Here is a 12171-nt window from a genome sequence, read left to right on the forward strand (position 1 = left end):
GCAGACACATTAAGTCCAGAGTTGTGATTATTATTTCTGCATTTCGAGAGGTTGATATATATATATATATATATATATATACATGTATTAAATACCTGATATTTAGAGATAAGAACAAAGTCAACCCCATCAGGTTGGGGTTAAGATAATGCAGAATACAGGATTAAGGAAATCAGTGTCTGTATTTTAGAACCACACGTACTCTTTGAGACCAAAGGAAGAAATGTTTATTTAGTTTGGAACTGAAATTTTCTGTAGCACATAATCTAACTCAACCTGTCTGTATAACTCTTGTGAACAGTTGAAACACAGGTAGCCCAGAATGAGAAAGAGGTGCTTTAATCCTGTATAGATTATTGTAATGCCTGATACATCCTAGAGTACATTAAGTAGATAATCAAAAAGTATTGGTAAAGTCCCCTAAGGGAAAGGAGAGAAATAAGGAACTATTAAACCTTACCATCAGGGAATCCCCTGATACTGTGTCAAACTTTAGGGACATCCAAATTAATAGGCCATGTCCTTGATCCTGAGGCTTACTCTTGTGAAACTTATGTTTATAGCGGACAACATTAGCACACCTGTAGGTATGCTTAAGAGTTAATTCTGGAGGACCTCTGTTGTTGCTCAGATGTGGCCTCACTCTTTCTAAGCCCAACTCTGCAAGTAAAATCATTACCCTCCCCCCTACGTGGGACATGACATCCAGGAATGTAAGTCTCCCTGGTGACGTGGGAGATGACTCCCAGGAATGAATCCGGCCCTGGCACCATAGGATCAACAATTCCATCCTGAACAAAACGGGAAAAAAAAGGGTAATTAATAAAGTATCAGTGGCAGAAAGAGTTCATATAGAGTCGAGCAGCTACTCTGGAGATTGCTCTTTCGCAAACTTCAATTAGACATTGTTACCTATCATAACCTGCCAAACCCCAATCAGGACCATTCCAGCCAAACCTAAAGAACACCTAGGGCAATATATAGGATTCCACAAGGGTTCCATGCACTTGGGTAACTTTCCAGAACTACAACCTCCAAATGGGGCCCTTGTCCATATAATTCCTGAAACCTAAAGAGCCCAAACTCTCCAGAGCATTGGATAGTTCTATCTCCCTACCCAATATGTGGGACAGACCCTTCCAATATGAAAAATTTAGAATGGCCATAACCCAAACACCCCTAAAGAGAGGAATGGAAAGATCAAAGGTGATGGTGGAGTTACAGTGAAGATAGAATTTAACAAATGAATATGAATGTTGAATCATTAAATTCATATCTCTTTTAGTCTCCAATATCTTAGAACAGCTAGAAGTAAAAACCTAAAATTGTGTTATTGTAACCCATGTCAAACTCTGTTATATGTTCTGTAACTAATTGTGGTGCTGTGCTTTGAAATTTATAGCATTTTTCTATATATGTTATTTTTAATAAAAAAAAAGAAAGTGCCTGCAATGCTGGAGACCCGGGTTCAATTCCTGGTGCTTGCCCATGCAAAAAAGAAAATAAAAAAGAAGTAAAGAAAGTCTTCTGTGATAATAAAAACATATTTAAGCCTTCTAGCCTTCTATATTCTGGAACAGCTAGAAGAAAAAACCTGAGGGGTTCCTGTGGTAGCCCATGACAAACTCTGCGATCTGTCCTGTAAATTACTTGTTGAAGAGTGCTTTGAAAACTAATGCTTTTTCATTTCTTTGCTTTGTATATATATATGATAGTATACAATAAAAAAGTAAAAAAAAACCATATATACATGCATTAAAAAAGGCAGTACATTTCAGAGCATGCTGCAACAATTAGTTATAGAAGAGATGTCAGAGCTTGGTATGAGTTATATTTCAGATTTTTCCTTCTAGCTACTCCAAAATACTGGAGACTAAAATAAATATCAGTATAATGATTCAGCAGTCATACCCATTTGTTAAATCCTCTCTTCTGTTATAACTCCACCTTCTTCTTTGATCTTTCTCCCTCTCTTAGGGGTAATTGGGTTATGTCTGTTCTAACTTTTTTATGTCGGAAAGGGCTGTCGATAATATGAGATAGGGGGATGTAGCTAGTTGATGTTCTTGGAGAGGCTGGTCCCTGTGGGTTTCAGGACTTATCTGGCCTAGGAACCCATATGGAGGTTGTAGGTTTCTGGGAAGTTATCATAGTGCATGGAACCTGTGTAGAATCTCAGGTAAAGCCCTAGGTATTCTTTAGGGTTGGTAGTAATAGTTTTGGTTGGGTTTTGGCCAACCATGATATATAGCAATATCTAGCTGAAGCTTGTGTCTAGGATAGCCGCTCAACTCTGTTTGAACTCTCTCAGCCACTGATGCCTTATCTGCTATGTTTTTTTCCCCTTTGGTCAGCAAGGCATTGTGGATCCCACGGTGCCAGGGCCAAACTCATCCCTGGGAGCTACACTAGTGTATTTTGTTTGTTATGGAATGCTTTAATTTCCTTCTCCTATATTCATGTTAAATTCTCTCATAGACCAATTGCGAAGATTTTTAAAAATCTATTGATATAACTGTATGGATTGAATACATCCAGTGAAAAGTTGTGGGTAGCCATGGATTCCTGCCTACCTGGGGACTGATGTAAACTCAGGAGAATGAGTTTAATTCAACAATCTTGGATTTTTTTAAACTCACTAAGAACTAGTGTCAGGAGATTTGGGCTGCAAATTGATTCACATCTGTGAGTGTGAGAACTTACTCAGCAACGAATTGAACTTTTCAGCAGGTCTTTTGCTAAATATGTTTATGAATGTTCCCTCTTCATTTTTCCTCCTCCCCTTCTCCCTAAAATAAGGTAAAATATTATACTTTTAAACTGCCTTTTCTATGTGGGTCTCTACATTTTTCTGATCATGAAGGTCGAATGAGTGTAGGTGCGTCTTGTTTTCGTACAATTGCAGTATTAATGCAAAGGGTCCCCTTTCCCCAACTCTCCTCCTGTGTTTTCCAGGCAGTCAGATGCCTCCTCAGCCACCTGGTAGCCAGTCAGAATCCAGTTCCCATCCTGCCTTGAGCCAGTCACCAATGCCACAGGAAAGAGGTTAGTCTTCAATTTCTATCTTAAGTGCGCGTTGTGTTTTGACTATCTGAAGGCTTATATGAATTTGCTTTTCTCTGTTTCCTCTTATTTAAAAAGCAGAAAAACGATTTCATGTTTCCTCATTACATAAAAAAAATAAGCAAGAACATACTTATAACAAATATGCAAAGGGAGGGTTCTTTCTTACAGATAGGGAGAAGTTTTGCAAAAGGGCAATTCTAGGCAGAAGAATGTTTATGGCCACATAACACCATGAAGTATGAGTTATACTAGACTGTAGTCTAATACGTGGTCTAGCTGTGTAAAAATAACTCTAAGTTGTCCCAGTGAGTTAAAATATTTTACTTTGTGTGTGAGTGATTAGCTGTTTTGATCCAGTATTTATCCCATGCTATTTAATAGTAAACTATTAAACTCAGATCTAAAAGATTAAATCGTGCAGTCATCTAAATTTACAAATTAAGAAACTGAGGGACTGTAGGGGCTATATATGACTTACAAAAGCCAGAAAAAAAGAACTTGGACCTTTTGTCTCCCAATTTTACTGATGCTGAGAGTGTTTTCCTGAAACCGTTGCATGCTCACACTGTCCCACATCTGCAAAATTCTTTGACCGTTAGCTCACTTCTGCCTGTCTTCCCCCAGAATGCAATTACCATTCCCTTGGTTGAGACCTTGGGCCTTCATTTGCATATCTCTTTCTCCTCTTCAATAGAAAAACTACTTTTGGTGGTTGGTGGTGGTAATGGAGGTGATTTTAATCCAGATTAGTGTAGATCTGGGGTTCTGAACCTGCACTGTTTGGTGCTCTGTCTTCTCACTCTTGCAAGTGGAGGCCTGCCTGCCTCACCCCACCCCTACTTTAGCCCACATGGAAGAAACCACTAGGCTTCACTTCCCTTCTTTGGCACCCTCCCAGGAGGCAGAAATTGCCAGCTTGTTAACTGATATTTAAAGGGTTTTTGACCCCTAACGTTTGTAATTATTCCTATATGATTGTAGAGATGATGGTTGGCTTCCAATTGGAATTAAAGTTTCAGTGATTTTATGGGTTAAAAAATCAGCAGCTAGTTGATATAGAAAGCATTCTGAGTGAAAAGATGGCTTAGCCTATCTACATATTTCTTTTGAACTGAATGTTTAATAAAGATGAAATGAATTTTTTATTTTCTTACACCTTTGTGTATTTAATTTTTTATTATAACGTAAGTTACAGTTAATACCTTAATTTCCTTACACATGTACAATAATAGCCAAATTTAATAACAAAATAAAGTTTCTCAAACTTTAGGGTACGGCAGAAACACTTAGAGGATTTGTTAAATTGGTTGCTGGATTTACCCTACACCCTCAGAGTTTCTGATTCATTAGGTCTAGAATGAGGCATGAAAATCTGCTTTTCTAACAAGTTGCTAGATAGTGCTGATACTGCTGGTCCAAGGATCCCATTCGAGAACCACTGCCTATGACAGTACTAAAATGTGTTTTAATAACTGTGTGAGCAAACATTTTCATTCATCACTCTAAACTCTGCACTGTGAGCGTTTGTCAGTCCCTCTTGTATCTCATATCCTGTCTATAAATTGCTTGTTCTGTGCTAATCCTCATGTGGCTCTGGTTTTCCTGAAGGCATTACAGAATTTATTGATGTAGGAAGGGCAATTCTCACCAAACTCCTTTTCTTTGACCATGAGTTGCACCAACGTTGTGCTGATGGTTAGGGAAATGGGGAAGAAAGGCAAGAAACCTGCTTACTCAGGCCAGCTCTAGAGCTCACACCTTTTTAGAGTTATTTCATGTGATCCTCACTACAACCCTGTATTGTCACTCTCTGTTAGAATTCTGTTTATTTTGCAAGTATTAAGTGATAAAAGAAATTACAACTGATGAGATTAGATTATTCTATCCTTAAAGATTTAAAAAGAGCAATAGGGAATGGCTAATTAATGTTTTATCTTCTTTTCCAAGAAAGCTGGTGGGAGAAGAAATGAAATAATCATCTGAGCAGATAAATAAGTATAATTATTATTAACATTAAAATGATCATATGTTTAATCCCTATAAAATATTAAGCTTAATGAAACTAGCAAATGCCCTTCTAGTTTATTGGATTTAGCAATTAAGCAAAAATGTTTAAAGAAGGCTTATTTATTTGGACAGATGTAAAGAGGTCAGAATTAATTTTTTGAAAACCTTTTAATTGAATTTCCTTTTAATAGTCACAGTGGTAGCTAGTTAAATATTCATAATGCTGGTGGTTGTCTGAAGGTCTGAACTAGGTCTAGATTCTCAGAATCAACATAGGCTGTTTAACCCTTTTCATCTTGCGTGCCAGCAGGAAATTCCTTAGTGTACTCCCATAATGGTTGAATAATTACAAGATAATGAGGATTTAATTAGCCCTTGAGATATGCTGAAACAGAACCACTAAGAATTTTCCCTTTTGGATGTGGATTTCAAGCGGAATAGATGCTGTGACAGGACTGTGATGTGCTAGAAACTGTATTCTCTTGCTGGAGGTGGTTCTTGACACTGTTCTATGGCCGTCAGGTAGATCTATATGGAAGGTACTCCAGGTGAAATCTTCCAGAATTACTGAACAGCAACCACCCAACCTTCATTTCAGTCCACATTGCCAACCTGCACAATGACTGTCTTTTTCATCTCTCTCTGCTGCTTAAAAAGAAGAGTTATAGTCAGGACATTAGAAGTTCATTGGCCCTGATTGAGAATTGGCTTTTACTCTATCAATGGTACTAGCTAGGCTAGCTGTGCATTTTTTCTATAGTTATGGGACAAGGAGTAAATAGATAAATTTTACATTATTATAAATCCTTAGATATTTTGTCCAGCCAAAGTTTAATTTCTTGATAGCTGTGTGTCATTAATATCACAAAAATCTAATCTTTTGAATCTTAACTTCCCAGAATGAATTTATCAGAATGTGAAGTTTTATAAAAATAAAGATTGTTATTATCCAGAAAAGGTGTGTACTAGATAGGATGCAATCAGGCATTTAGATATTTTTATTGTATGCTTACATAGAATGGTGAATCAGAATTTCTGTGCTTTGAAAGTCTCGAGATTTCAAATTTACATCTTTTATTTAGACTGATTGAATAGTATATGTCTTCCTTATTCTTATAGTTACTTCCTTTGCTGACACCCTAAATCTTTACAGCCTTGGTGCTATAATTTAATTCCTCCCTCTAATGGTGTGATCTAACTTCAGTTCAAAGTCCAAATGCAATGAATTAAACTGAGCTCCTTGAAGGGCCAAAGCTGAACCTTGTTTATACTCCACATCCCTATCGACACAGCAGAGTCTCACTTATAATAGATGTTCAACAAAGATTGAGCTGTGTGACTGAAAATAATTCCGTTTTCATACTCATTCAAGGATTTCACATCTTTGCAAAGCATAGAACGACTAAAGAATAAAATGTTTCGTCTGTAAATCTCTTACCATATTAATAAGTCTTCTTACAGTTTTACCTAATATAGGTAATTTGTGTGGCCTAAAGTTTGCTATAGCAGAGAGCATTTCTCTCTGTTTAAACCCTGTCAGTAGTTTGGCCTTGTGTCAAATTAAAGCTACCACTCTGCCCTTCATTGTTCCCAGACATAGTTCTATAAGTGTGCAGATATGGTGTCAGTCTGGAATGAAATCCTCCCCCCATGGGGCATGGCACTAAAGGGATTGGAGAGTACGCCTCCCTCACCAAAAACATGTTCTTTAAAACCCAGAGATATTTAGTTGGAGATAAATAAAAATTTTTGTAACTTTTTAGTGCTGCCAGCTGGGTCTCATAATACTGACACAAAAAATTAATTTTTTTTTAATTACTGAGTATTTTAATTGACCTAAATCCTTAATTATAGAGAGTAGATTAACAAGTTAGCACAAAAGTTCAGTACAACACCCAGGTAATTGTTAAGAAATTGTAAGATTAAAATTTCTTTCTGTTTTTGTAAACTTGAAAACAAATTTTTTTCCTCTATCTGTTGATTCTGTTTTAAGTGTGACAGTAAATCTGCAGATGCTGAGATATATTATAGAATGGATTGAACATCAGAAAATGTTCTCTTAATTTCCCTTTCTAATTACCTTTGTATTTAAAAGTATTCTTATCACTTATACTGTGAGCATATAAAATGATATATCACATTTCTAAGGTATGCTGTGTAACTATAAAAGATCAATGTTTTAAGACCTTAATGATATTTGACCCCACCCCCATATGCAATTAATTTAGCCTCTGCTCTTGTTGAGAGTTGATGTTTTTAGGATCTCTAAAAGATGAAAATAAACTCAAATGAGGCTATAAAAAACAGAGACTATAATCTAGGCTCACTATGGGCAGCTGTTTTTAATTTCTTCAACTTCAGAACTCTGCATTTGGGCTATGAGTGTGGAACAAGCCAAAATGAGTCATTAAGGAATTAATAGCATAGCAAGACTGGTTTTAGATTTGTTGGTAAGTTCCTATGAAATCCACTATCCATTGATTTGTTCATCAAAACTTGGGAAAACAAGAGTTTGGAAAGTGATGTCACCAGGATGGCAAAATAAGACACTCAGATTCCATCCCTCCACAGGATGGATTTTGTCATGCAAAATCTGTTACAACCATCTTTCTCAGAGTTTCAAATAGCAGTTAAAGAGTTGCAGTAACTGTTAAAGCACTAAATCAAGAAAAAGACAATTAAAAAGGGTAGGAAAACCTCATTAGTATCCTTTTTGACCCTTCCCCTGCCCTCTCCCTACTGCAGTGCAGAGACAGTCCACACTCCCAGTTCAGGTCTCTGGGGGGAACAGAGTAACCCTTGTGCACATACTAGGTTGCAAATCTGTCTGTGCCAGGCTGTCTGGTGTCAGCCTGAAGGACTGAATCAGAACATTCATCTTAAGTTCTCCATCCCATGACTTGCCCTACTCGTGAAAGTGGCTCACAGGGCAGCTAGAAAGCTGTAGGAGAGCAGTCAAATCATAGCTACCTTGGACAAAAGATTGCCAGCTGTGACACAAAAAGTGTAGCACCTTACTTTGGCAGGAAACAAAATTTCCTAGGGGAAAGGAAACATTGAGATCTGCTTAAATGGGAACATTCCTAGGGCCGTCTGTGCATGCCTAGGACAAGGCGCAGCTCAGAAGAGACTGGGGAGGACCTATGGTTTCACCTCGTGCTGTGTTAGATCTCCCACAGAACAATCTGCAAAGACTGGGAAAGGTATTCTTTTTCTTTGCTTCTCTCTCTCATTTTTTGCTTGTTTTGTGTGTTGGTTTTCTTTCTTCTTTGTTTTTTTGCTAGCTCTTGGCATTCAGGGAAATCGCTCACATAATATTACCTGGATAAAAGCTTGAGGAACAGACTCCTCAGTGGCTAAATTCCAAGATAATAAAATGTCAAAATGTTAAATGTGCAATAAAAGATTACAAAGCATGTGAAGAAGCAGGAATTGACCCTTGCAAAGGAGCAAGATGAAGCATTAGAAACCACCAACAAGGAGGACCAGATCTCAGACATACCAAACAAAGATTTTAATAATTAAAAAAAAAAGGTCTTAAAAATTCTCAAAATGTTAAAGGAAAAGATGAACAAAGAACTTAAGGAGTTCAAGAAAAGATTATCAATAAAGACATGGGGGTGGGCCACGGTGGCTCAGCAGTCAGAGTTCTTGCTTGCCATGCTGGGGACCCAGGTTCGATTCCCAGTGCCTGCCCATGCAAAAAAAAAAAAAAAAAGAAAGAAAGAAAGACATAGAAATTGTAAAAAGGAGCCAAATACAACTGAAGACCACAATAATAGAAATTAAGAAAAACCTTAGAGAGGCTTTCAACAGCAAATTAGAGCTCTCAGAAGAAAGAGTAAAGTGGAGGTAAGTGAAATAGAAATAAATAATGGAGAGTCAGCTAAACCAAAAGCTGGTTCTTTGAAAAGAGCAATGAAATTGACAAACCTTTACCTCATTGATAAAAAAAAAAAAAGGACACGGGAGAGAAAGTCCAATAAGAGAAATCAGAAATGAGCAAGGGGACATGACTAACTAGAAATAATAAGGATTGTAAGAAGGATACCAGATAATTAGACACCACCCAAAGCGAATGGACAAATTCCTGGAAAATAGCTGTTATCTAAACTTAGTTAAGAGGAAATAGAAAACGATTAATATGTAAAGAGGTAGACCCACTAATCAAAAGCCTGCCAAAAAAGAAAAGTCTAGGACTGGATGACTTCACTGGTGAATTTTAACAAACATTCAAAGAATTAGCACAAATCCTTCTCAAACTCTTAAAGTATTGAAGAAGAGGAACCATTTCCTAATTACCTTGCAGGCCAGTATCACCATAATACCAAAATTATATAGAGAGAGATACCATACAAAAATAATTACAGACCAAAATCCCTTATAAATATAGAGGTAAAAGCCCCAAATAAAATTCTAATATACCAATTCCAATAGCACATGAAAAAGATTATACAACATGATCAAGTGAATGAATCCCATAAGTGCAAGGGTGGTTTAGCATAAGGAAATCAGTTAGGATAATACACCACAGTAATAGAATGAAGGGGAGAAAACCACATGATTATCCAAATTGATGAACAAAAGGCATTTGACAAAATCCAGCACCCTTTATTTTCTTTTTTAATATATTTATTGAGAAATTGTCACACACATACAGTCCATCCATAGTATACTGTGGCTCACATTATCATCACATAGTTGTGTATTCCTCACCATGATCATTTTTAGAACATTTGCATGATTCCATAAAAAGAAATCAAAAGAAAAACTCTTATCCCATACACCTTACCCCTCCTTCTCATCGACCACTAGTGTTTCAGTATACCCAATTTTTTAGCCTTTATCTCTTCCTATTGTTTATTTCTTTTTTATGCTTATTTTTTTACTCATCAGTCCATACCCTGGATAAAAGGAACATTAGACACAAGATTTTCACAATCACATGGTCACACTGTAAAAGCCTTATAGTTCTACAGTCGTCTTCAAGAATCAAGGCTCCTGGGCCTCTTTTGTTGCTCAGATGTGGCCTCTCTCTCCAGCCAACACAACGAGCAGTCTCACCACCCTCCCCCTCTCTGCGTGGGACATGACTCCCAGGGGTGTGGACCTTCCTGGCAACGTGGGACAGAGATCCTGGAATGAGCTGAGACTTAGCATCAAGGAACTGAGAAAAAACCTAGAATGAGCTGAGAATTAACATCAAGGGTTTGAGAGAACCTTCTCAATCAAAGGGGGAAGAGTGAAATGAGACTGAATGTCAATGGCTAAGAGATTCCAGAATCGAGAGGTTATCCTGGAGGTTATTCTTATGCATTAAGTAGATATCACCTTGTTGTTCAAGATGTAGTGGAGAGACTGGAGGGAACTGCCTGAAAATGTAGAGCTGTGTTCCAGTAGCCATGTTTCTTGATGATGATTGAACAATGATATAGCTTTCACAATGAGATTCTGTGAATGTGAAAACCTCGTGTCTGATGCTCCTTTTATCTACTATATCAACAGAAGAGTAGAACATATGGAATAAAAATAAGTAATAAGGGGAACAAATGTTAAAATAAATTTAGTTTGAAATGCTGGTGGTAAATGAAAGCAAGGGGTAAGAGGTATGGTATGTATAATCTTTTTTTTTCTCTGTTATCGGTTTATTTTTCTGTTGTCTTTTTATTTCTTTTTCTAAATCGATGCAAATATTCTAAGAAATGATGAATATGCAACTATGTGATGATATTAAGAATTACTGATTGTATATATAGAGTGGAATGATATCTTAATGTTTTGTTTGTTGTTAATTTTCTTTTTTTTAATTAATAAAAAAATAAAAAGAATCAAGGCTCCTGGAATACAGTTCAACAGTTTCAGGTACTTCCCTCCAGCCACTCCAGTACAACATGAGCTAAAAACGGATATCTATGTAGTGCATAAGATTAACCTCCAGGATAACCTCTTGACTCTGAAATCTCTCAGCCACTGAAAATTTATTTTGTCTGATTTCTCTCTTCCCCTTTCTGCTCAAGAAGTCTTATCAATCCCGTGATGCTGGGTCCCGGTTCATCCTGGGAGTTCTGTCCCACATTGCCAGGGAGATTTACCCCTGGGAGTCATGTCCCATGTAGAGGGGAGGACAGTGAGTTCACCTACTGAATTGGCTTAGAGAGAGATGCCATATCTGAGCAACAAAAGGCATTCTCTGGGGGTGACTCTGAAGCGTAATTATAAGTAGGCTTAGCTTCTCCTATGCTGGAGTAAGTTTCATAGGGTTTAACCCCGAGATCGAGGGCTCAGCCTATTGAATTGGTTGTCCCCACTGCTTGTGAGAATATCAGGAACTCCCCAGATGGGAAAGTTTAATGTTTTCTCCTCTCTCCCCAGTCCCTCAAGGGGACTTTGCAAATACTTTTTTATTCTCTGCCCAATTACTCTGGGATGTATTGGGTCATCGCACTAACCTGTACGCAACAACAAGATCTCACACCCTTTTCAAGATTCTATGTAATTATCATGTTCAAGTAAACTGACTGTACAAGTTAAATTGGATAATGCACTACCCTAAATATAAATTTTGCACCAAATAAACATCTCTCCCTTTGGTCTCATACAGAAGTTGAAGTTTTAAAATATGGGCCATATCATCTTTTACTCTGTATTCTGATTTACCTTAGTCTTATCCAGATCAGCTGCATTCATACCTGTATTCGAAGTCTGATCACTTTTTCAACTTTTTAAAGAATTCCTGTATGGGGATATTGCTGACTTTCATAGCTTCAGTGCCTTAACTCAGAGTCTTAGGTATCATATAAGTACTCAAAGTTTCAGGGAAGGACCAGGTTATACACAAATAGCTTAGTATCTCAGAATTTATAAATAACAGTTACAGCTCCTGAATGTATGTGACTGCTATATGAGCTTACGACCTAGGACCCTTTACAGTAGGCCCCAACCTGATAACCCATGCTCTCGACTTCATTTCTCCAAGTTTGTGTATCATAGTTAGTCCATATGAGTGAGGCATGATAATATTTGTCTTTTTGTTTCTGCCGTTTCATTCAACATACTATCCTTAAGTTTCATTTACCTAGTTGCATGCCTCACAACTTC

The 12171-nt window shown here is 37.3% G+C and overlaps 1 protein-coding gene across 1 annotated transcript in view; it reads left to right on the forward strand.

The window, feature by feature from the left end:
- Window positions 1–12171, forward strand: part of ARID1B (AT-rich interaction domain 1B) — a 574571-nt gene that overhangs the window by 456426 nt on the left and 105974 nt on the right. The window contains 1 exon segment of the mRNA XM_077149343.1: window positions 2956–3045. Within this exon segment, the coding sequence (XP_077005458.1) occupies window positions 2956–3045 (90 nt within the window).

Source organism: Tamandua tetradactyla, chromosome 2, assembly GCF_023851605.1.
Source record: "Tamandua tetradactyla isolate mTamTet1 chromosome 2, mTamTet1.pri, whole genome shotgun sequence".
NCBI lineage: Eukaryota > Metazoa > Chordata > Mammalia > Pilosa > Myrmecophagidae > Tamandua > Tamandua tetradactyla.